At 44.6% G+C, this 26,523-nt stretch overlaps 1 protein-coding gene across 1 annotated transcript in view; it reads right to left on the minus strand.

The window, feature by feature from the left end:
* Megf10 (multiple EGF like domains 10) overlaps window positions 1-26,523 on the minus strand; it is a 150,632-nt gene that overhangs the window by 49,397 nt on the left and 74,712 nt on the right. The window contains exons 6-9 of the mRNA XM_032885345.1: window positions 11,800-12,046; window positions 9,833-9,953; window positions 6,114-6,250; window positions 366-578 (exon numbers count right to left, since the gene is read on the minus strand). Of these exons, the coding sequence (XP_032741236.1) occupies window positions 366-578; window positions 6,114-6,250; window positions 9,833-9,953; window positions 11,800-12,046 (718 nt within the window). The remainder of the gene's footprint in view (window positions 1-365; window positions 579-6,113; window positions 6,251-9,832; window positions 9,954-11,799; window positions 12,047-26,523) is intronic.

The raw sequence follows: 26,523 nt of genomic DNA on the forward strand, positions 1-26,523 counted from the left end.
CCACATGTGAAGCACTTTCACAAACCCTCCCACTTCCTCTCCGTAGCCTTTCCTTTTTCCACAGATGTGTTGTCAAGCAAAGGATGCTTCAGTGAGCATGATGTTTTCGAATCCTGAGCTTGGCTTAACCCCTGTCTCTCCATGGTAACTTTGCTTCTAAGGGAATGTTACACAATCTTTCTTTTAGGGAAAAGCTCTGTTAATCTCTGTTAATAAAAAAACTCATTTTTACCAGCCCCCATCAATAAATAACATAACTTGTATCCACCAACAACCAATAACCCTAGCCCCTTGATCATGGGCTTTCGGTCCCTAAAGTGAAAACTTTAATAGAAATTGTTTTCCCAGAGGCGGCTGGCACTCACCTATGAGTATTGTCCAGGTGGCAGGGGCACCGCTTGTCACATTTGATGCCGTAAAGCCCCTCAGGGCACAGACGAGCCTCGCAAAATTCACCTGCAAAGCCTGCTTCGCATAGGCATGTGCCGCTCACATGGTAACACTTCCCTCCGTTAACACACCTGCAGGTCTCAGCACAGCGAACTCCATAGGTCCCAACAGGACATTCATCCTGGCACCTATTCAAACGAGAGACCAGCAGCGGGTTCAGAAGGGCCTGACTGTGCACAAGTTGAAATGCTTAGTGTGCCATATTTAATCCATTATAGGTAGAAACGTAGCAAGATGGTTCACTCTGTGGCCGAGACAACTGACTACAAAGACTCGAGAGATTCTGAGCTTCCAAAATCAGATGCCCTCTACCCCAGTTTGTAGGTTATAAGAAGGCTTGGAGTTTTCTAACAAGGTTCTGGGGAAAGTGGAATATGGCCCTCTGTTGTGAAGGACTGCCAAATAGCAAGGGGGAAAAATGATCGACCGGAATTTCCCCTTAGTCTTCTTAACAGAGAAGGGTGGGCTCACAGGGGAGAGAGGCTTTGGGAAGCTGGTTGAGGCGGGAAGCTGGTCTCTGTAGGAGTAAAAAGGAGCCAGGGAGAGCATGGGTGGTTAAAGGGGCCAGCCAATTCTCCTTCCGGAGAGGTGAGGTGACTGGGAGCATTCTGCCGAGAAGACAGAAAGACAGCCTCACCTAGTGGAGCACACAGCACAGTAGGGGACACACTCTCAGCAGCCACTTCCCATGTGGCTCTCCACTTCTGCCAGACTCCGATTGTTTCTTTTGTAAAAATGTAGGTCAGTATTGTGTTTTCCAGATCTGAACCAAGCAAGCAGCAGGGCAGGCTGAAGAGCAATGGCAGAGACGCCGCTCCAAGAGAAACAGCCTTTCTACCCGGCTTGGCCCAATTCTAATGACAGGGTGTGGTGCGTCAGTGTTGGGATTCTAAGGATAGAGGGAAAAGCTTGGGAATCTTCTGACATTTTGCTGGTTGACTCTGGCTCATGTATGCACTGAATTTGACAGAGAAAAGCAAAGGGGCCTCCCGAAAGCAGGTTTCACTGCTTCTAGAACTCTCCAAGTGCACTTGTCAGCTCGCTGCCACTAAGCGCTTAACCGCAGGAGAAATTCTGGAACAGTTGGATGATTTCCTCAAATGAAGACTTTAGAGCTACCCGTGAACGTCTAGAGCTATTTTCCAGACAACAGTATTTTTAGAAAGGCCATCAATATTTTTTAACCTTCAAGACGCTTTTATAAACCACGTCGTCTGATTTGTTCCTTTAAAAGGGACAGTTTACAGGAAGACTTTGTGAGGCACAGTGATTTACCTGATCCAGGCTTTTACTAAAGGTTGGCAGCTTCGCAGTATGTCTAACGAGATATAAAATAAAAATAGATAAAAATATTACCAGTTCCTCACTCTCTTCCCTAAACTTGTAAACAAAACAAAATGTTAAACTTGGGGTTGGTGGGATGATTCAGTGGGAAAAGACACCTAATAGCCTGAATTCGATCCCAGAAGTCACGGGATCGAGGGAACGGACTTCCTCAAAGTGTTCTCTGACCCCACCCTCAACACACACAGTAAATACATAATCGTTAATCATGTTAATCAAGAAAAGGCTGCATGATTTTAATGTGGTTTAAGCACACTGTAAAGGGTGTTGGAAGTGGCAGGCACGTGTTGATGTCTAGGAAAGTTACATTGCCGGGTCACAGGGAACTAATGTGTCGGACTCATTGTGACTTGGCACAGAATTTTCTTTCTCTTGGAAAGCAAAAATGTATAATATCCAGTCCCGGCCTGTATTTACCTTTCTAGCCTCTAATTAAGGATCTAGAAGTTTCTAGCATAAATGCAGAAGGAATTCACTTGGGTTTGCCGGCTAGGCCGTAGCTATGGCAACAGGTTCCCTTCATCAGTACTGCAATGCCTTCCTGTCAATCATGGTTAGGTATGTACACCTGGGAAACTCAAGCAGCAGGACAGCTTTCTAGTAGAGACTTTTCCGGTGGTTTTTAAATCACTGTTATAACTGTACACATGTATAAGGTATAGTGTGATGATTTGGTGTATACAGAACATTTTCTACTTAAATAGACATTAAGGAGTGGCTATGACTTTCTGGTTGGTCTCTAGCTTAAGATCACAGTTTCCCTTTCAAACCCTTAAAGTAGCTGGTATGGTATAAGAAAAATAAGAAGGACTATCTCAAGAATCAGCAATACATTTTCTTAAGAAAGATAACAGAGAAATAACAGAGGGTGATAAAAAATTGACCAGAAAAGAAATGTAGAAACTATTTCTATTAAACTACTGCTATTAAAAGGAAAAGAAGACCAATTCTATTAAGAAAAAAAGAAGAAAGAAATTTCTAATAGCGTTTTGGAGTAAGGAAAAAGGATGAACATTAAGTGGACAAAACCTGACAAAACACTGATTCATCGGGCACATCCTCACACCGATATTGCTCTGGTCACTACTTTGGATCACACTGTGATGAAGTCAGGACGGCAGCCCCTTCTTGTTCTTTGGAGCATGTCACTTCCCAGAGTGACCGGTACAGCTGGGCTGAATCATGATTCAGTGTGTAAGATTCCCATTTATCATCAGACCTGGGCTCCAGGGTCAGCAGCCTGCCCTTGTAACATCTGGAGCTGCTGTCCTGGGCGAATGCCAAAGGAATTGGGAAAAAGCCATCTTTTCCACAGTCGAAGAGGCAGACTGCTCCTGTGTTGAAGACCAGCACTGCATCCCTCCAGTCCTGGGCTACACTTCCTGACCTTCTGCCTGTGCCTGTGCGTCTCTTCACTTTCAGGATCATGCAGGTCTGGCAGGGCTGTCTTGGGGTTCACTGTAACCTTACTGAGCTGTGAATACTCACTGAGCACTCTTTATCAGCATGGGGCATGTCTTATCATCAGAGAACAGAATGATCCTGTGACACGCCATTAGCACCTTTGAAAGCATCTTCAAGCAGAGCTTTGTGAGGGTCCCAGACCATCTTCTCTTCATTCTTGATGACTTCACTGGATTGTATCGTCTTCCCACCCTGTCCTTTGAGTCTTCCCACAGACCTCAAAGGCTTTTATTTGTCATCTGCTGTGTAGTCCTGCCAGCCTGCAGGGTGCACCACTTGTTTCCCTGTGGTGGGGTGGCGGCCCCACATCCTGGGTCTATTTGCTGGCAGCTGCCTGCGGTGGTAACCACTGTGGAGCGGTCCCTCCTAATCACTCCAGGAACACTGGAATCTCTAGACCAGTGAAGGGACACTTACGATCCCCACTCTTGCGTCTCCTCCCCCACCTCCTGCCACAAACCACTCCACAGCCACTCCCTGTGTTCTGTCACAGAGTCAAATGTGCTTTCTCCATCCCATGGGTTGCATATGTTAATAGCCCAAAACAGAGGCAAGAATAGCAATGGAAAACAGTAACCACCGGGCATCGCCAACACCCCACAAAAGCTTGGGTAGAACAAATGTCCCACCCCACCTCATTTTTTCCCTTCGTTGAGTTTCAAAAATTTACTTGAAAACGAGCTGCCCTTCTCTTCCCCTGTGTTCCAGCTTCGCTAAGCCCACGCTCACTATCTTTGTAGGTGTGATGTTTTTGTGTTGCTTTTAAACTTAAAATCTCTAGAGCCTGAAGCATTGCTTTAGATCCTGCTTGCTTTTGTTCCTCTCCTCTTCCTGACCCTGTTTTCTGTAACATAAATACATGGGTACATGGGTCACCAGATCATCTAACGACCTCATCCATCCAACGCACTGCTTAGAGCCAGGCTGTGGACTGCAAAGTCACAAGGATTAGCCCAACCCTACATGCACAAAATAAATAATGAAATGAATAATCAAGGTGTCTATAATTCATACATCAACACGGTAAAAGGAAAGTCTATGGTTGTATTAATAAACAACACAATGGCTTTTAATTAAGTGGACACTTCAAACGAAAGGCCTTAACCAAAGGAAGGAGTGGAAAAGAGACACTGGGCAACAGAGTAAACCGAAGCAGCAGACGTATGATTACTCAAAGCCATCTCCAATAGAGCAGTGCAGGGAAGAATTCCCACACTGACCTCCTCTCGGTCAGCAGCAACTCAGAGCTTCAAATAAGTAAGCTAAAAGGTGAGCTAATCATTAGAAATATCATTAAACCAACCATCTTTAGTGGTGGATACCATCATTTCAAAACTAAACAATTCCACACTTTGCTTAAAACATTTAAATTAACTTACAAATTGGTAAAGATTAAACTAAGAAGCAAATATTTGAAAGCAAGTCTTCCTTTCTTTAGAAAATACCGAGTTAGAAACTTAAAGATAATTTTTAATTACAAAAATACTTAGAAAATGCATTTAATAAGTAAATAGAGGCACTGCCTGGAGAGGTGGAGAAATGTATAGTATTTAATCAAAAGCCATTTAATCAAAATCAATTAAAGTAGAAATTAGGAAATGAAAAAAAACTCGGCTAAAAAGGCTTTTTTAGGTCACATACATCACTAAAATACAGTGGCGTGTAATTGTGCAAAGCTCCTAGATGGCTAGTGTTTGCACAGTTCCTGCACACCACTCGGTCACAAAAGCTGTGTGGATAAGCTTCGGGACGGCTCCAAGAACCTCAGTTTATTAAATCTTATCACAAGCTGGAGGAAAAGTGTCCTGCCCAAGCATTACAAGGACATGGCTCGTTGTTCTTCCACAGTCTCCCTGTCTTTCTCTCAGGTCACCATACTCCGAGTCTATGCCATAGGCAATGGACTTAGCTGTCCAGGCTCCTAGACCTAAGTTCAGTCTCCTAGGAATTAAGAGCAAAGTTGAAGAGCGGGGCCAGGAGAGCCACTGAGGTAACAGTTTGCCCTTTAATACAGGAAGTGACCAACCATGCATGTAAGAGCTGCAGGAGCACAAATAGACCAAAATCACCTGTTCACTCCTGTTTCACACAGATCACAGATTTCTAAGTTTTCTCACAGAACGGATGCCATCATTTCCACACAATATAATAAATACAATGACTATTATTTTACTTAAAATTATTATTATTGTTGTTATTATTTTATTAATGTGTATTCATATATGCCTATGTGTGGTAGTATGTGAACTTGAGTGCAAGTTCCTGAAGAGATCAGAGGTACAGGGTTATTGGTACTTGTGAGTTCCCTGATATGGACGCTAGGAACTGAATTCAGGTCCTCTGCAAAGGCAGTATGCATTTAATCGTGGAGCTATCCCTCTGTCCTCAATAACTAACATTCTTAAGGATATTCCGGGCAATGAAAAGGAAGCTATACTTTATATAAGACGGTAAGTACATGTTGCATTTGAAAATCAACCTGTCAATCACCTCATCCCTTTCCTCTTGTGTCATATCTCAATTCCATCTAAAAGTTCTGAACATGTAAAGTGTCTGTCCATGTTCATCATGGGTTCTGACCAGCTGATGTTCTATTGTCTTTTTTTCCCTAATGTCTCTCTGATTTCCTCCTCCAATTCAGTATTATTGATCTGTGACTTGGTTTCTAGGCACTCCATGAGGATAGAGTTTTTCAAACACTTTTAGACTTTATGGATGCTTCTGAAATATTAGATAGTAGTTATAGACACACAATGTTGAGTATGTTCCCCAGACTCTCCAAACTTTCCTTCTAATTAGAATAATTAGAATCTTACTCATTATGACTAGTCAGAGGAACACTCGGGCGTCCTTACCGTTCCCCTGTGTATCCTGGGCTGCAGTGACATTGGCCTGTGGCAGCATCACACGCTCCTCCATTGTGGCACTGACATTCTTGGGAACAGTTCTTTCCAAAGCGAGCCTCGGGGCAGGGCTGACCACACACTGTGCCCTGAATTCAAAGAGACTTAGAAAATTAGATGGGCCACCAGCCAGCATCACGGAAGAAAACAGGGACAACAGAAAGGGAGGGAGAGATTTGGGGACAGGGCTGTAAGAAAATTAGATTACCGGTATTCTAGAACACAAAAATGTTCATCATCTTTAAAACGTGAGAAATACTGACCCATTAACTCAATGAGACTTTAATCTCAAGTAACATTCAGAGACACCTGAAGAGTGATTCTAAGAAATTTTTGTATTAAAAACTGAACCTTAAGAACCTTAAGTTAAAGCTACATAAAGTTATTAATGCAACCTTAGCAATCTATAACCCCCCTAAGTAGTCTCCCCTGTGTCTTACCTGCGTCCTAAGTCAACAGTGCTCACGGGAAAGTAGCAACATGTGCTGCACACAGAGCATCTGAGTGCTTCTCCGGATGCTAACACTATCACTGGGCTCTTTTCTTAACATGATAAAACATTGTAATTCTGATATGATATTAATATGGCATGAGATTAAAACTGTGTACTTGAATTAACAATAACAACCCTCAAGAAAGACTTCTCTGCAAGGTTTAACTTTTATTTCAGAAGAAAAGACAGGCCCAATAAGCATTTCTGAGGTAATCTTCTTTCCTGAGGAGAAAACCCAAACAAGTCACCAGGACATTTCTCCTTACCCTAGGAGCTATCCTTAGCAAGCATAGGCATGTGTACTCCAATTCTGGGCCTGTGAAAGTAAGACATGACCCCAAGACCTCAGCCTACCAATGATACTCCACTGTTTTCTACTTTACTGTGTAACTTGTAACTTGGGCTTATGGCCTCTGATTTATTAGAGTTATAATCAATAGGATATTTATTGGAGTCATAATTAGTGTAAACAACACACCCCACACAATGGGATTTCCCTAATGTGTTTTCATTATCCTCTCTCTTTCAAAAGGGACAGACTGTGTGTACTCTGAAATTGGAGCCTCGCTAGAACACCAGATGGTTTTCTAAATGTTTATTTTGGATAGCGTAAGAAATACATTTTCTCTAACTACTGGCTACCCACAAAGGCAGTTGGTGAGCTAATTAAGTCCCCTCTGGTGGTTTCTAGCTATCCACAAACAGGAAAGATTCTTCCACAGGCTCTTGGAACCATAAAGGCTTTTGAGAGTTGATTCAGGTTAGTGTTTTAACTGAAAATCATCTGCACGTCAGACGCTGCGCTGAGCTCTGTGAGTCAAAGAGAAGTTACCTGGTTTGTTTGTGAGTGGTGAGGAGAGCAGATGTAAAAATAGCTCCAATCACTCTGTGCTAGTGCATCCTACTGCACATGGTGGAATATAATAACGTTGCTGAAAGAATGATGGACCAAGGGTCAGTGAACAGCTGGCCAAGTTTCGGTATGTGGTGGGGTCTGGTGCAAGTGCTCATTTTCTCTGGGTCTGACTCTAACAACACATAATGGTCCCTTGTCATCTAGGGATGCTGTTGAAATGTTGGGTTTGAATAAAGCTAGTGTGAGCCAACAGTTGAATGATGATGATGGTACTATTGGCGGATATATACGTGTGTGTGTGTGTGTGTGTGTGTGTGTGTGTGTGTGTGTGTGTGTGTGTGAGAGAGAGAGAGAGAGAGAGAGAGAGAGAGAGAGAGAGAGAGAGAGAGTGAGAGAGAGAGAGAGTGATAGTAGGAAGGCCAATTGACCTTTGGAGACATCTAACACAACAATAACCACAGTGTGTTGTAAAGGAGAAATGAGTGTTAGGAATTCAGTTATCCACAGAGGAAAAAAAGGTGACTGGAAGCTTCTATTAAGAAACATCCCTTGTGGTCTAGAGGAAGTGCTTGAGGGCAGGTTCTGGGGGCCCACTGAGTGGACTCATTTGTCTGCCTACTGAACTCATAGTTCCAGGCTGTGGCTATAACTTTCTCATATCATAACCTTTAAGTATCAAAGAAACATTGACACCTCAAGATGAGGCAACTTGAAGACCCTAGCAGTGAAATGCCTGCAGTTCCTCACCCGACGATCCTGGAGCTCCCTGGACACTGCCACTATAGCAAGACTGTTCCCTTGCCAAGAAGTCAGCAAGGCCCAGTATTAGCAGAAGGCTGAATAAAGGAGTTGAGAGAAGAAAAGGATTCAAAGATAATCCTTCTAGACACTTCTACTTGGGGTTCTAAGAAATGGTGACTTGCACTTAGAACCAAAGGGTTGAGGTGTGTGTGTGTGTGTGTGTGTGTGTCTGGCAGGCTTAGTTTCCTAACATTTGCTCTGCTGGGCCTGATGGAAATACCTCAGTGATCCTTCCACAGTTTCCTACAACCCAGAGGCCCTCAACAAAAGGCCGCACCCCCTAACTCCATTCCTTACCTAACTCCTACACTTTGGCCAAACCTTCATCATGGGTCTGATCAATTCATTCTACATATGCCCCAGTGGTCTTCATAAAACTCGCCATTATATCTTAAGGTTCATACCTATGTCCTGTTCATACCTATGTTTACAATAAAGAATAATTCCAGATAAATTCTACCCCACATTTGGCTGTAGAAAGTGAAATGAAGCCCAGACATTAGTGACATTGTGACTATGGGTGACCAAGTCAGAGCAACAACAGGGTAGTTACAAATCGCACTTGCATGCAGGGAAGGTAAGATGAAGATCCCAGGAAAGCAACAGATGACTCTGAGAGAAGTTTCTGTAGAAGAAATGGCTTAGGAAGAGCCCTTCAGTGGGAGAAGTGGGAGAGATGGCCGCTGAAGAAGCAGAGGACAAAAGAAGGTTTAGACAGAGAAGTGGACAACCAAGTGAGTCAGAGCTCTGGAGAAACAAGAGTCCTAGTGGATCTGACAGTCGAGAAGTCCCTAGGGGCTGTGCAAGAAGAGTTCCTGGACAGACGTGGTGATGACAGTGTAAACTGCTCTCGTGAGTATTGCTATGTTAAAACAGACATGCATAAGCCCACTCAGAGAGATGAGAACTAATTCTCGTTCCCGGCTTCATGTGTGATGCTTTCACACAATGTATCCCACATAGCAGTAGGCCTATAGAATTCCTACATAAAGCAAAGGCATTATGGTCAAAGTCTGGGGAGCTTTGGTGAGCGTGGCTTATTCTTACACTGTCTGGAAAGTTCTACAATTCTTGATGTGCTTGATTTACTTCAGTGTTTCTTCAGATTTATATGACAGTCTAGTGTTTTCACGTGACACTCATCCTGTGAAGGAGGATGTTATCACGGACAGTGGTAATCCAAGGATGGAATTGTGAAGACAGGTACTAAATAATTTCAGTGTTTATCGGTTGTTGTCCTTTGTGAGATCAGAGAAGTGCTTCTTTTCTTCTTTGGGGGAAGTGCACAATACATGGTTATTACTGCTTACCCATGAGGGCTCTCAATACGCTCTACAGACAAGTATGGATGACGTTACTCCTGGCTTCTCCGGACAGGGAGATTAGTTTTTAAATGGCTGTGTGTTCACAGTGGGGGAGTCACAGCCACCACTGCTACTTGCCTTTGTGCAAAAGTCTCCTTATGATGTTCCCTTTTGTGTCCTGGGATGTGTGGTTCTTGGGGGTGGAAAGGACACTTACCATCCAGCCAGAAGGGCAGGAGCACTCTCCGGTGACATGATGGCACACGCCTCCATTTTGGCAGGGACATCTCTGCTCACACTGTGGGCCATGTTTGCCAGGAGGACACAGATCCTCACAGCTGAGGGATTTAAGTGAAACAAAGGACACTGTTGTTTATCCTGGTACAGGATCCTCACATTCATAGACGTAATATCATCCAGAACCCTAGAATATACACCCTCTTCTCATTCAGCAATTATTAATTTAATCAGCACATTAATAAGAGTGACTGGAAATGTCCTGATGGGCCATTGGGTCCTTGTTTTGGTTTGAGCTCTCTCTCTCTCTCTCTCTCTCTCTCTCTCTCTCTCTCTCTCTCTCTCTCTCTGTATGTGCACCCATATGCGTGTATGTGGAGGCCAGAGGAAGATACAGGGTGTCCTCTACCAGTCTTCGCCCTATTCCCTTAGATGGAGTCTCTCACTGAACTTGGAGCTCACTGACTATAACTTAGATGGCGCCCAATAATCCCCAGGGAGCCTCTGTCTCTTCCCTCTGGGAACCAAGGTTACAGGCACCCAAGACCACACCTGGCTTTGTATGTGGGTGCTAGAGACCCAAACTCAGAGCCTTGGCTTGCACAGCATGAACTCCCACCCTCCATTCAGGTCATTTCCAAGTGGGGGAAAGCTCTCCTGCTCTAGAACTGCCGGACGAGAAGTGTCCTTTCCCGGACGTCTCCCAAAGCTCTTGAGCTGGTGTGCGAGCTACTTTCCTTTGGAAGTTTGTTCTCACATGAAAGGCGATCTAAATGGCCGCATGCTCCCATTGTGGGCATGGTCACAATCAGTTCTCAGCACCCTCTTCTTTTGAACGAGAAGCCCCCACTCCTTTAACCCCACAGTCCTTCGACCTTCCCCACTAAACCACCTTGGTTTGGCTCTGGTTAAATGCCTCCAGCTTCCCACAGCCCTGTCTAATGTTGGCCTTGATGAAAACCCATAATAGTGATATTAGCAATTAAGCACTTTGAGACAATAATCTATGCTTCTGAAAATTGGGGCTTTCTAGGCTAGCATGGGTTTTTGTTTTTGTTTTGTTTTGTTTTTTTCTTTAGCTCTACTTTACAGACATTAGCACTGTCAGCAGGACATATTTACCTAATCAGCTACATTTCACACAGCTACACAGCGCCATCCCCGGTAGCCCGCGGCGCAGTGACAAGCTCCGGTGATGGGGTTACACAAAGCTCCACAACTATTAGTTCTCTGATTTACGAGTATAATTTTCTCAGTTAAGGGAAGAAGGTTTTTCTATCTCTTACTTTTTCTGCCAAATTAAAAATTCTGTTAACGGAAGCAAGCCAAAAATGCCCTTCCCAAAATAAAGTCATGGAGACTTCAGTGTTCTCCAGTAATAATAATAATAATAATAATAATAATAATAATAATAATAATAAACTATCAATTATTATTATTTTATATACTAATATCATTATAAACCTCCTAGTAAATGTGATATGTGCACTTTTATGTGCACAATGTAATATATGTGACCGTGAGCACCAATGACCCAGATGACCTTTCACACTATCGGCTTCATTCTATGGAAACATTTCAGTCTTCCTTCTCAGGCTCTGGATCCACCCAGATATATCCAGTTAATTACCACAAGGGAAGAGCCTCCTGGACCACTATTAACTATTCCTAGACAGTGATGGAATTGTGGGAGATTTTCAATAGAATTCCACCATAACCTCCAAATAACCCCATTCATACACGGTCTGGTGAGCCTCGAGGTGGGCCTTACATCTTGGCTGAGCATTTCAAAAGTCAAGCAGCAGGGGACCCTAGTGGTCAGCACAACTGGTCTCTCCATCTGTGATGTGCCTGGACCCTGAACCCGGCAGTGGCCATTGGGGCAGGAACGCAAATCAAGGCACACAGTATCTGAGTTACAACTCCACACACAGAGGGCCGACTTACAAGGCTCCAGTGTATCCAGGTGAACATCGGCATTCCCCAGTGATGTGGTCACAGGTCGCTCCATTCTGACACTGGCACCTTTGATGACAGTCGTTACCGTAGGTGCCCTGTTCACAACGGTCCTCACAGCGCCATCCCCGGTAGCCCGCGGCGCAGTGACAAGCTCCAGTGATGGGGTTACACAAAGCTCTGTTTTTGCACTGACACCGGCTGCTGCAGTGAGGTCCCCAGTGATCACCGTCACAAGCTAGGAGTTAAAAGAGAGGAGGGCATCAAGAGTGTGAGCAGGGAGGGGGTCTGGGCCATTCTGCACTCTGCTGCCCTCGGTGAGAACAGTAAGCCTTCTTCATCACATTATCACTGTTATTTTGTTTGTTTGTTTGTTTGTTTTGAGATAAAGTTTCTCGTCTCCCCGGGTGGCCTCAAGCTATATAGCCGAGGATGTCCTTGAGCTTCTGATCCTCCTGCCTCTACCTCAGGACTGCTGAGGGTTCAGTGGGAGCCACCACACCAGATGGGGTTTGAACTCGGCTTCCAAACTGCTAGGCAAGCACTCTGCCAAGGAAGCTACATCCCCAGCCTCATCATCCTTAAGCTGAGCATCCAAGATCCAGCATCAGCAGCTGCATTGCCCAGGCTGGTGCTCAGGGTACCTGGCACTACGCATGGCACCACTCGCCTGCTTACTCATCACCACATTCTCCTCCACGCCAAGGCTCTGCTCTTCCTGCTCCCTAAGCCCGGAGTACGGAGTTTGACGTGGCCGTGGTAACAAATGGGCCAGTGAGAGACTTTGTAAAGGGAAAGAGAGGCCGGGGGTTGGGGTTGCTGAGGATGAACAGTTTGTACAGATGGACCTCGCTTTTTGTGCAACGGGCTGCAGTTGAAGGATTTTAAGCAAGGAAAGGCGGAGCCATCTTAGTGTGAGAAAAAGGCAGTGAGGAACTGAGAAGGAAAAGCAAAGAGACAGAACAGGAAGACGAGCAACTGCCCAGATCAGTAGGAGCTGCCTGCGCCGTCCACGTGACTGGGAAAGGAAGTGGGGACCAGAAGCCAGGCTGTTAAAGGTCTGTCTGGCCCTTCTGCAGTCTGAGTTGGCAAAGACACAGCCAACATTGTCCCTCGGTCAGCCTGGGAACCTCCCGAAGAGAAAGGTGGAATAAAAGGTGTGGCCTTTTTAAAAAGTACATCCAACCTAGAACTGAAAACAGACAACAAACCAAACGATAACAGGCACATGCGACCACGCCAAACAAAAGGAAGGGGTAGAAACTGAAGGGTGTATTATATGTACAGGTTTGAGTAATAAGCTTAGGTGGCCATTCGGTAGACATCAGTGAGCGCGACTTCAGGTCAGGGGGGACGCACCCCAACCCAACCCTCCTGAAACCCAAGAGGGACACAAACACACCTTGCTTGGTGCATGTCCCCTAAATGCATTCATTTATTATTAAGTGCCATAGTTGTCACCAGGGAGTGTGCACCCCATGGAGAACTCAGGGCAAATTGCCTTTATGAATGACTCCCAGTCCAACAGACCTGGAATAGTATTTTGAAGACAACAACACTTTTGAGCACAACGCACCAGAAGCGTAGGCTCCGTCTTCCGACGGTAATAATCTACCATGGGTTTCAGAACAGCAAAAGGTTTAAATGAATAATTCCATTTTTAATCAGCACGGCTTTGGTCTCATTAGTATTTTAATAAACACGCTTTAACAGAATTAAAAACAACGAGCGAGAATTATCGAACGTAAGGCAGAGGATGAAGGCAATTGCCCACGAGCACCCAATCTTCGTTCGCAAAATGAGATTAGGCGGAAGCTCTAAAATGAGATCCAAACCTGGTTATTATTCATACCACTTCTTTCTCCTGTTGCTTGTAGCTTAGGACACTGACATTTTAAAATCGTTAAGTTTAGTCTTAAAAGAAGGCCATACTATTTTAAAACTGTACATACGTGGTGCCTTATCTTGGATGGAGACCAGCGTCCTCCATCCTTAGGTGGAGTCTTCTGAAGTAAGGTATATGGTCCTATGTCATTTTTCTCCCTGTTTCATAGTCATCAGTGGTGAGGGAAATCTTAGTTCCACCCAAGAAAAATCCGCCGTCCCTTTTAAAAATCCCTTACTTCTGCTATAATCCCCAAATAGCCTAGTTGATTCCTACAACGGCGTTATCTCTGGTGCGTGAAGGTAACATTGACCCTGCTCTGTGTTCTGTGGGGGAAGGCACACATGTCTGTATGTGGGGGTCAGAGGCTGATGTGGGTATCTTTCTCTATTTCGATACCTTGGTTTGGTTTGGTTTGGTGTTCTGTCTTGTTGAGACAGGATCGCTCACTGAACCTGAAGTTCAGGGATTGATTAGACTGACTGGCCGGCGAGCCCTCTGATCCTCTATCTCTGTGACCTGGACCTAGGAACACACTTGTTCACTGTCATCTCTGTCTTCTTACATGGGACTGGTGATCTGAGCTCAGGCCCTCATGCTTGCATGGCAAGCCCCTTCCTGACTGAACCATCTCTCCACCTCTTGACCCAATTCTTCAGTGAACTACATGTTGCAGCTCAAATATTCAGTTCTCGGGGACTTTGTATTTTCTCCTTTGCTGGACTCTCTCCAAAGTTTACAGAGCTTCCTCAAGTTGTGGGGGCCTTAGGTTAAACGCCTGCCTCCCCTCGAGCTCAAATGAAAGTGAGCTGACAAACATAAAGGGCAATTTCATCTTATAGAATTACCTCAACAAGACACCACCTCAGCATGACACCAAGGTCATATTTAAAAATATTTTTAAAACCTATGAATTGTTGTAGGGCCTATTTTCCACTGTGATGCTGTGATAAGAGCTGGGCTAAATCCAATTAGACAAGATGGATGAAGCAAAGAAGTGCAGGCCGACAGGAGCCGGATGTAGATCTCTTCCGAGAGACACAGACAGAATACAGCAAACACAGAGGCGAATGCCAGCAGCAAACCACTGAACTGAGAATAGGACTCCCGTTGAAGGAATCAGAGAAAGGACTGAAAGAGCTTGAAGGGGCTCGAGACCCCATATGTACAACAGTGCCAAGCAACCAGAGCTTCCAGGGACTAAGCCACTACCTAAAGACTATACATGGACTGACCCTGGACTCTGACCTCATAGGTAGCAATGAATATCCTAGTAAGAGCACCAGTGGAAGGGGAAGCCCTGGGTCCTGCTAAGACTGAACCCCCAGTGAACTAGATTGTTGGGGGGAGGGTGGCAATGCGGGGAGGATGGGTAGGGGAACACCCATAAAGAAGGGGAGGGGGGAGGGGGATGTTTGCCGGAAACCGGGAAAGGGAATAACACTCGAAATGTATATAAGAAATACTCAAGTTAAAAAAAAAAAAAAAAAAAAAGAGCTGGGCTAAATGCATGCACATCACAGAGCGTGTTTTATAAGCCATGAGAGTGGCAATAGGTACTGAGGAAGAGGTACTGAGGAAACATCTCTGCTCTCCACAAGCCTTCCTACATCCCACTCAACAACTTCTTAGAAAAGCAGGCAGGCGGGCACTAGCTCTGATTTCCTGGAATCTGACCAAAGAGGGGGGGGGAGGGAAGGAAAACCTTAACGCATCCCCTTATGATAGAAATGAGTATATAATAGAAATTGCTAATATCACCATAAAAAAGGAGATGCGGGCTTTCAAAGACATCTCGTATGCCGACTTCTAATTTCCTGGCTCTGTCTAAGCACTGTGGCATGCTTTGAAGTGACAGCCTCCCTGCCTTGGGCTGTATTTTCCTACAAAGCCACTGATACACAGACCCCACAGTGTGAGCCCTGTGTCAACATGAGCTGAGGATGAAGGCAGAGCCTACACACAGAAGTCTGCAGAGGGATGACCACGGGAGAACGACTAGATCACAGGAACCCGGGTGGCATTCAAACACTACTTCCTCTCCAAGTTGTCTCACCATCTTTGTGTGTCAGCTCTTAAGTCCTTGCTGGTGCATTGTGTCATTTAGAGTACAAAAGCCAGCTTTCTCCTCTGATTTCTGCTACTTTAGGGTGAGTTGACATTACTGAGACAAGAAGCAGGGACGATCCGTATGTTGACGTAGAATCTGACCAGTTTTTTTTGGTTCAAGCACCATGTTTAAACTCACAGTTTCGGGAAGGTCAAAACAGAAATACACTCGAGTATGTCCACACTCTCTGCAGACTTGGGACGGAATAATCCAGAGATTGTGAAGAGTTAATGCTCTCTGATCCCCATTTCTTAGACAGACAAGCTGAGATCCGGGTAGCTCGTGCAGGGGTACAGGCCATGAGGCAATGGAGGCAGACCATCCATCTCCAGAGCCTGTGCCCTAAATCATTACATTTCACTCTCTCCAAATTAGGATGATATTTATCTCAGCACTCTTTATAGTAAAAAAATAGAAATAATCTAATTTTCTAGTAACAGGAGACTGGTAAAAAAACAGGAATAATTATACTTCAGACCACTGTGCACAATTAAAAATGATACAGAGGTATTTAATGAACTAGAATCTTGGCGATATCATAATTATAAAAAGCAGATTAAAAACAGCATAAATCATGTGATCCAATTTTAGCAACGGACTCGATGGAACTGCTATTAATTTAAGTTCAGAATGCAAAAGACCAGTAGAAGCATTTGGCTGGATTTAATGTCTGGGAGGTGGAGGGCAGGAGAGACAGGACACATTGGACTCCACAGTAACACGCCACAGCGGGCACTCCAGGGCCTGAGATAATGCACGGTTTTTCCTGGGTTCTTTTGGTTTTGCTAGGTTGCTGCGTTTCCCAGTACAGACCTTCTTGACAGTAAGAGAAGGGCAGGCAACACTACACCATGTCTTAAGATGCACTCCATTTTGTTTTACACTTCGTGTCCCAGCAAGCTTAGTATCTTTATTGCTTCTAGCACATCAAGGATTAAGGCATGCAAGTAAAATGTCTAAAAAGACCCAAATGGTACAATCTAACATCAGTTTTCAAACCCTAGCTGGAATTTCTGTACGTAAGCTACAAGCATGAGGCCGATTTACCTGTGAAGTTAAAATGCCATTTTTAGGTGCATAGGATACTCTCACAGTTACATTTTACTTAACACAATTCATTATGGTATGACACAGCACTGATGGCCACTATTTAAGAAGTTATTTGGGGAAACTAAGTAATAGAGAGGATGGGAGAATGAGTGAATCTCACTCAGAAGAGGAAACAAAATAGTCATTGGAGGTGGAGGGAGGGAACTGGGTAGAAGAGGGGATGAAGAGAGGGCTGGGTAATGGGGATCAGGTATAGGGGAAGGGGGTGTGGTAGAGGGAACAGCAATTTATGGGAGGGGCATCTCTGGAAGTAACTGAAGACCTGGGATGGGGAGGTTCTGAGGAATCTATGGGGTGACCCTAACTGAGAGTCCTACCAGCTAGGGATATGGTGACTGAAGTAGCCACCTCCTGTAGCCAGGCAGGACTTCCAGTAGAGGGAGGGGGACATTAACCCACCTACAAAACCTTTAACCCAAAGTATGTCCTACTTACAAGGTATACAGGGATAAAGGTGGAGCAGGAATTGAGGGAATGACCAGCCACGGACTGGCCCAAACACATCTCATGGAAGATAGCCAGTCCCTGGTACTGTTACTGATACTGTGCTATGCCTGCAGTCAGGAGCCCAGCATAACTGTGTCCCGAGAGGCTTCAAGCAGCAGCATATGGAAACAGATATGGAGACCCGCAAGCCATCATCAGGTGGAGGTCAGGGAGTCTTCTGGAAGAGTAGGGGATAGCATTGAGTGAGCTGAAGGGGTCAAGGTCATCACAAGAAGACCTACAAAGTCAACTAACCTGAGCCCATAGGGGCCCACACTGAACCACCAACCAAAGAGCTTGCAGAGGCTTGACCTAGGCACCCTACACATTTGTAGCAGATGTCCAGCTTGGTCCTCACGTGGGTCCTCTAACAACTGGAGTAGAGGCTGTCCCTGACTCAGTAACCTGCCCTTGGACCCCTTTCCTCTCACTGGACTAGCTGACTGGGCCTCAGTGGGAGAAGCTACACTTAGGCCTATAGAGACTGGATGTTCCAGGGTGGAGTGGTACCTAAGTGGGGGTTTCCTGTTCTCTGAGGAGACAGAGTAGGGAGTAGTAGGGGGAGAGGTTTGTAAGGGTGGAACTGGGAGGAGAGGAAGGGTTGGGATGGGTGATCAGGATGTGAAGTGGAGAAAGACAGAAAAACACTTTGCATTAGAGATTTTTTATTTTAATTTTACGTATGTAACTGTTTGCCCGCTTGTATGTATGTGTATTAGGCAAAGGTTTGTCACATGGAGAGAAGATATACAAGGAGGAGGACTGCTGAGAAGAAGGGTTCCAGTGTGAAGTAGATAAGAATGAGACAGACCGATGGAGGTGAAGTGACCTCTGAGAATGAGACAGACCGATGGAGGTGAAGTGACCTCTGAGAATGAGACAGACCGATGGAGGTGAAGTGACCTCTGAGAATGAGACAGACCGATGGAGGTGAAGTGACCTCTGAGAATGAGACAGACCGATGGAGGTGAAGTGACCTCTGAGAATGAGACAGACTGATGGAGGCGAAGTGACCTCAACTCATTAAATACATGTGTGGAACTGACAAAGAAGAAGAAAATGAAAAATAAGCACACAAACGCCCCAGGTTTAGACACTCCTTAATTGGTGACTGGGTGTCTACCAGTGTAGGCTCGTACATGGGTATCATAAATGTAAGACATGGGGAAAGTCCATAGTAATCTCCATCCCAGCATAAAGAAATAGGCCAAATCAATAAAATCTAGTCAATGTCGTCCAACCAACGGGTGCCAGACAATCCCACCAACGTGGGTTACCTTATTTATCTAAGACTGCAGAGAAGGCTTTGAAGGACTTTGTGAACTATAAGGGCCTTCTCTTGGGAAGTTGGTTGGGGATTATATTCTGACAAAAACGTTCAGTTCTGTGCGTTTGTACTGCATCTGACAACCATAAATGAACTTCACCAATCTGAATTTCTGTGCATGCATGTGCACATGAGGGTGGAGGCCAGAGAACAACCACAGGTGTTATCCCTCAGGTGTCATACTATCATCATCATCACCCTCACCATCCTCATCCTCATCGTCATTATTGACAAGGCTTCTTATTGGCCTGGAACTTACTCAGTGGACTAGCTGGCTGCTCAGTGAATTCTGAGGTCTATGTATGTCCACCTCCCCAGGACTGGGATTACAACCACATGCCTTTATGATTGTCCCCTTTCGTGTGGATTCTGGGTACCGAATCCAATTCCTCATGCAGGCAAGGTGAACACTTTACCAACTGGCCTATCTCATCAGCCCTGGACCAGGATTATTTTTTTGAATATGATCTTAATACCTCTGGGATCTAAGTCTTACTGTAGGATTGCAAGGGGTTAACAGTCTGGGAGACGTTTTTTCTACCACCCACTTAGGGTGTGGGGGAAGGAGCAAGCAGATGAGCCTGCAACACACTGACACTCAGTACTCCTGCTCAAAGTACTCCAGTTTGTGCTACAAAACCAGCCACATCAGGATCACTGCTTGAGGCAAGAGTCTCTGAGGACCCTTAACTCAGAAATGTCAAGTATCTATTAAAGCACAGATCAGCAGCACCGTGACTTAAATGGGTTTTGCAGGAGGATTGGCTGAGGATGCTTTGAAGGTGAGGAAATGCTTTGCCAAAGGAGATGTTAATAGGGAAGGAAACGCACCTTCATCCCCATCTGCTAACACAAAGGCAAAGTACAAATAAGTCACTTTCGAGGCACTGTCGAAGAGACTAAAATAATTTCCCCCTGTCTCGAAGGACAGAAAAAGACAATGTGGCTCTTGCTGAAACACACACCCTTTCTTCTTAAGCCTCCTCCATCCCGGCGTTCATCTCCCTGTGATTCTATCCCTCTGCTTCAGGCTAACACAACTGGCCTGTGTCCTTCCCTTTGTTAATGGAGAAGAAAAGATCCTCATTCAAAACAGCAAGTGGCTTTGAAAATAAAACAACTTTGTAAAGCGTCTCCATCCGTGGAAAAAACACACAATAAAAATGTATTTTCCGGGTCCCCTAAAAGAACTAAGCCCTGTGCCCTTCACATGAAAAAAAAAAAAAAACAAAAACAAAAACAAAAAACAAAAAACCTCTCCAAGGCTGACAGAACTCCAGCCATCAGCACGGACAGTGCCTCTCCGATTAATCTTACTTACTGGCTGAGAAAAAAATCTTCATTGCTCTTAAAGATGTCTGCTAAAGGTTAGGCTGTGATTTTTACAACTTCATTGTCTCACATCACAAATCAGAAAGGGCGTGAAATGTTTATACTTTAATGCATATAGATACAAGTGTTAGTGTGTCTGCGCGAAAACATCTTGATGGTTACATTCACATTACGGGAAATCCTCAAGAATATAATATAAAGTGTGTGTGTGTGTGTGTGTGTGTGTGTGTGTGTGTGTGTATGTGTGTGTGTGTGTGTAAACTGGGAGGGGGGATTACATGAATTCCCTGAAGTAGAAAGAATGAAAACCATGGGAGCCATTACAGGATAGCAAGGGCTATAAACTCATTCATTCACTCATTCATTATTCATTCATTTATTTTTATTTATTTATTTATTTATTTTTGCTCATGGACTCTTTTTTTAAAAGATTTATTATATATAAGTGCATTGTAGCTATATCTTCAGACAACAGAAGAGGGCGCCAGATTCCATCATAGATGGTTGTGAGCCACCTTGTGGTTGCTGGGAATCGAACTCAGGACCTCTGGAATAGCAATGCTCTTAACTGCTGAGCCATCTCTCCAGCCCTCGTGGACTCTTTTATTAGGATGTTGTTAGCCATCTTCTGTGGCTACCAAGTTCTAGTTATTGATCACAAGCTACTTAATCTCAAGACAAAAGCCGATAGCTAAAACTCATTCTATAGTAGAGAAGGCTGGACCACAGGGATTTATCATACACGAGTGTATAAACTTGATGATCATGAGCACAGGACACTGAAGAAAAGACCTGCTTCTGTTGCACTTCTCTTCATGGTGTCCTTTGTCAAAAGAGAGAAAGGAAGGGAAGAAAGGACTACCCAGAAGAGGTGAGACTTGAGGCGAGATTGAAGGATTAAGTACACAGACCCACCATTGTGTAATGTCTTTGTTTTAGACATTAGAGGCTAAGCAATAAAGGCCTTCTATTTGTCTAATCCCCACAGTAAGAAAACCAAGCCAAGACTCTGTGTACTGCCTGAATGACTTAAACATTTTTAATATGGTTTCCTCAAGCAAAGGTTTTCTGACTGCAGGAGACATTATGAATCCATTAAAATGTAGCTTTCTTTGACGTGGCCTTCATTAGTTTAATACGGCAGTAATGAATGGGGAAGCCACCCGATTTTTATGGATCTTAAGCTAAATCTATTTGCTCCTCAGCCAAGAACCACTTTCCTATAACGTCGATTACATAACCGACTAGAATAGTCTCTCTAAGTGAGATAAATATTTTCATTTTGTTGTTTCCCACCTTCATTAGTCTTACACATCTTAAGTGTCCCTAATTTGTTCCAGGCAAAGTCACAAATGTTCAGACTCTGAGATCAACTAGGTTTTCTGCAAACTGAAAGATTTTTTTCTATCATAAAGATATCGCATCTTTCTTGAGTTTTTTTTTAATAATTTATTTATTCAGTTTACATCCCAATCGCAGCACCCCCCCTCCTTCCAGTCCTCCCAGTCCCACCCTCACAAGCCCCTTCCCCTATTACCCGTCCCCTTCTCCTCAGAGGAGAACACCCCCCACACACCTATGAGTACTACTTGGCCCTGGGACATTAACTTGCAGCAAGACTGGGTACATCCTGTCCCACTGCGGCCCAAGCAGGCAGTCCAGCTAGGGGAACAGGATCCACCTGGAAGGGGATGGCAGGCAACAGAGTCAGAGACGAGTCCTGCTCCAATTGTTAGGGGACCCATATGAAGACCAAGCTGCACATCTGCTACAAATGTATAGGGGTCTAGTCCAGGCCCTGCATGACCTTTGGTTGGTGGTTCAAGGTTTTTGTTTTTTCTTTCATATTTAAGCAATGATTATTTGACACCTTCACAAACAAGATCGTGGTTTTGGTTAGGAAATCAACTGTGTTGTAAAATAATATATAACACATTATTTCAGTCAACTTACAGTACATGTGTGAACACGTGTGCATCTTCCTGAATCAGCAGATGCCTAGACGATAGAAGAAGGCTACAGACAAAGCTACAGGGCCATCCGGCCTATGTCATCGCTTCTCTCAAAGCCGAGCAGGCAGCAATCACATTACTGTGGTCGGAAAATGCTTCTTATACACTTAAATGAAGGAAATTACAAAGATGTGTGAACTAATTTCTCTGCTCCCTATCTGAATATTAAAAAAACTGGACTAAGTCATTCCCTGCTATTTATTTGATAAAAGGACTGTCTATAAAGGTTAATGAAATCCTATTCATTGCTATGTGCCTTGGAATAATTTGTAGCCTGAATTTCTTTGCCTAATTTCTTGCTATTTAGACTCCATTTGGGCACACATTAACAGCTAAATTCTATCACCTTATAGAATTCTTCCCACGAGGAAGAATATGTGAAAATTTCAGAGGGCAAACTAATAGACACTCTCTTCCCATACCGGCTGACTGAGCCAGTTTCCTCAGTCCAAGGATCGTCCCTCAGAAGTCACCTCTCCACATCAGGAATCCCTTCTGCTCACGGCATATCAAGGTGTAATTTCTCTCTCTCTCTCTCTAAGAAAGCACTCCCTGGTCCACATATCCGGTTTGCCTCTTCTGACTTGTGCAATGTTATTTCAATGTCAGTTTATAAAAGGAAGCCTTTGCTATGTCTCTGAGGAAAGAGAGTCTACACTGCATAGAACCACAGTGAATCCTGAAACCACAGGAGCCCGCATCCTCTCTGACAGCAGAAGGACTGACTCCGTGCTCTATCTCTTGTACACCTTTGGCCATTTCTCTCTTGACTCCTGAAGGTGCCCTGTCTGTTCACAGCCTTTGGTTCTTCTTCTACATTGAAAGCACCTTGAAAGACACGGAATGCTACTCCTACTATCTCAGGTTTATATCCGTTATCACGCATGATGTCTTCATTCCCTCCATCTACAAATATTCAATGAACATTGCAGCATGCCCAGAGCGAAGCTAGACAACAGTGAGTTAGACGCACAAAAACCTGTACTCTTTTTCTAAGCCTGTGGGTTTTTTTAAATGGGCCTTACATCCTAGAGAGAAACACAGACCAAACAACGACAAACAGGTAGACAAAGCCAGCGTTCTCAGGAAGCACCATTTTTCCAAAGTTGAAAAGGGATTGTGACAGTAATAAGAGACGCTCTTTGAATATAGAGGTCAGCTGTGAAAGGCTCTGATGAGTCTCCCAGAAAGAGGCAACAGCAAATACAAAAGTAGAGATGAAACCAGTGTGCTCCGGAACTGGGAGGAACCTCTGGACGTTGGGAGGCCTTGGAAGGCTGATGTGGCTGAGAAGTTGCAGAATAGGACAGATCGTGCAGGCCTGGTGGATTGCGGAGCTTGTTTGAGTTTTACTGAGAAGCGTAGAGTTTGGGGATGCTAGGAGCCTCCTCTGAAGCACATTTTTAATAAGGTCACTGTGGTCTCAAGGCAGAGAATTGATTCTTAATAAGCCCGAGGGAGAAATGGGGAAGTCAGCAAAGACACTACTGCAGTCACCCATGAAGAGAGGATGATATCTTGCATGGGGACGAACAGCAGCAGAAATAGAGGACAAATGTTAGATTTGAGAGCTGAACCAACAGATCTGCTGGTAAATGGATATTGCACAAATAGATTGTGTGGAGCCGAATTAAACAGCATGACAGCCCGGCCTTGTCTTCCAGCCACTGCATAGGACCTTGGCTAGCTCAAGAATTGCAAGCATCTGTAGTGGGTCTTACTGTGTCCCGACATGCGTCTCGTACGATGACCTTTACCAAAGACTGGAAATAGTGCAAAACAAACAAGACAATAAACTTAAAAAATAAATAAGTACCACGCTAGGGATTTTGTTTTGAAAACTCTCTGGCAAGCCATATGGATAATAGAGTCCTGCTAAGGAAAGGCATGACCTATGGAGCAAGGTGAGCTGCCTGATGGCTATTCTGTCTGTTGATGGCCCTCAGACTAAGCGTGTGGAAAAGTGACGTCTGTCATGAGAGCGTCGCACGCATCCCTGACTTGCCTTTAGGATGATGCTGGGCCCCGTGCTGAGGACTCTGCATATTTTCATTGTTTAATCCTCACATGGTTATGGAGTAGGCAATGGGATAGGTGGGGATTCTCAGCCCGGGAAGAGGTGTGTTTAAAAGGACAGAATTAGCAGTTTCTGTGTGTGGGTCAGATGGGCCATCCATGAGCTACCTTCAGGTGGATCCGATGGACCTTTCTTCTCTCACCTCTCATCAGCATCCCCCCACGCTGACCCCCACCCAATCATCTCACGCTCTGGCTGCTCCATCAAACTAACTGCCAAAGTGATTCTGACAGGGCTGACGGGCACGGGCACGTTAACTGCTGGCTATGGGGACTGTGCTGCCAGAGCCTCCTCTCCTCAGACAACATTGATCCCATTATTGTGTCTGGGTAATAGATCTATACCACAGACTTTGCTAGGGAGTGTGTCAGCTTTGTGTGCCCTACAAGTCTGGCTTGTAATATCTTTCAGACAAATTCTTCCAATGGAATACCCTGCAGGCAGCTTCTTACCGCTCCCTGTGTGCACAGCACGCCTGCCTAATTCAAAAGGTCCTCGCTGTCCCCTCCATCACACCTGGAAATGTTGGAGTCAGCCTTGTCTCTGAGGCAATATTTTCACTATTTACGAATATCAGAAATGCCATTAGTGACTAAATAAAACCCCTTATGGGTATTTTCTGAGCCAAAATTAATTTCCAGTTTGGTTTTAATCTAAAAAATAAAGTGCTTGAGGGATAAGCTTTTGTATCTATTTGCTGGCTATTGGCTCATTTGGGATTTTCAGTTGTACCTCGCGACCAAAGGAGAAATAAATTTCTCAATGGTTATTGTAAAGTTATAAGGAAGATTTCATAGGTTCAGAAAGCAAATGTGTGGCCACCTCTCATCGTAAAGGTAAGGGATTTGCAACATAAAAAAAGCCTTCAGGAATTGCATAAGCATACTCACTGAGGGCTTGGGGAGAGGGCTATTGGGAGGGCGGTAATGGGGGGAGGATGGGGAGGGGAACACTCATATAGAAGGGGAGGGGGAGGGGTTATGGGGATGTTGGCCCAGAAACCAGGGAAGGGAATAACAATTGAAATGTAAATAAGAAATACTCAAGTTAATAAAGATAGAAGGGGGGAAAAAAAGAGCAAGATCACTGGCAAGGTCCTAAGTTCAGCGCTCTCTCTCTCTCTCTCTCTCTCTCTCTCTCTCTCTCTCTCTCTCTCTCTCTCTCACACACACACACACACACACACACAGTGCATGCGTGAGTCTTTTAACCACTTTTCCTTTGTCCTCTGGCTAAACATTAAGCATTTTCAGTAGAGGGCATTGGCGAGGCACTGCAGCAAAGAAGGTTTGGACTCTTGTCCTAGGGCGTTAGCTCAGCTGACCCAACTTTGGAGCTTCTCTGGAACCTGCAGCTCCTTTGGAGTCAAGGGGGCTTCAGCAGGAGTAAGTTCTTGTAGCCCTTACGGCTTTCCTGGCCTCCAGAACCTGCAGAACGCTGACTAACAACAGCCAGCGGCAGACAACTTCCTCCCTTTTGTAAGGGAATGGTGGAAAGACAATGCTCAATGCACAAGTTTCTTGAGTAAACTGTAGGGCAGATTTCTAGAAAGCTCTGTCAGAACAATTATTTTCCCTCTGATGCTCTGTGAGCTATGGCTGAGCTCGGTCTAGAGTACATGGCCCTGGGACTTCCTTTTTTGGACTATTTTCCTCAGTCTGAGGGGTAGTGGCTGGTATCATGTGCTTTTTCTACATTCTTTACAGTTCAGCTTGCCTATAGCCAATTCCTTATCATCCCTATCACCTGTTATACTCATTCATTCTTTTTTATGTATTTTTTTAAACATTCCCCTTTCAGCTTACTCTCTATTCCAGGCGTAGTGAGCATTCCCAGCACCCAGAAGATCAAGGGCTAAGAAAGGAAAAATACAAGATACACGTGGAGTACTTTATCGTACCAGAAAAGTAAGGAGATGGTCAAAAATCAAAGGGATGGGCCATATCTAAGAGATAAATCTGACTACAGTATCAGTACCAAGATAACACAACTACTTAAGCTCTCTCTAGTGGATATTAGTGTTGCCCTTAACCTGTGATGGGGGCTCTGGTTAGAGACCTGCTTCCAAGGCAATGCAGGGGTCAAAAAAATGACTCTGTGGAGAAACCAAGAACCCATGTGACTGATGGCATCCTGAGCAGTGTGCTGTGAATTCTGTGTGGTGTGAGAGGAGGATAGTGACAAAACACATAGGACTGAGGACCAGCTAACCTTTGTGATTCTGTTGTCCTCCTCCCCGTGAACAAGGAAAGACCAAGAACTGGGCAGACAGAAGAGGGTGGGGAGATGTAACAACAATATGCAGTGTGGCCCAAGGGAATCCAGAGCAGAATGGGAACAAAACTCTGTCAGTGTCACATGCCACTGCTTTGTTAT

Source organism: Rattus rattus, chromosome 15 (genome assembly GCF_011064425.1).
Source record: "Rattus rattus isolate New Zealand chromosome 15, Rrattus_CSIRO_v1, whole genome shotgun sequence".
NCBI classification, from domain to species: Eukaryota; Metazoa; Chordata; class Mammalia; order Rodentia; family Muridae; genus Rattus; species Rattus rattus.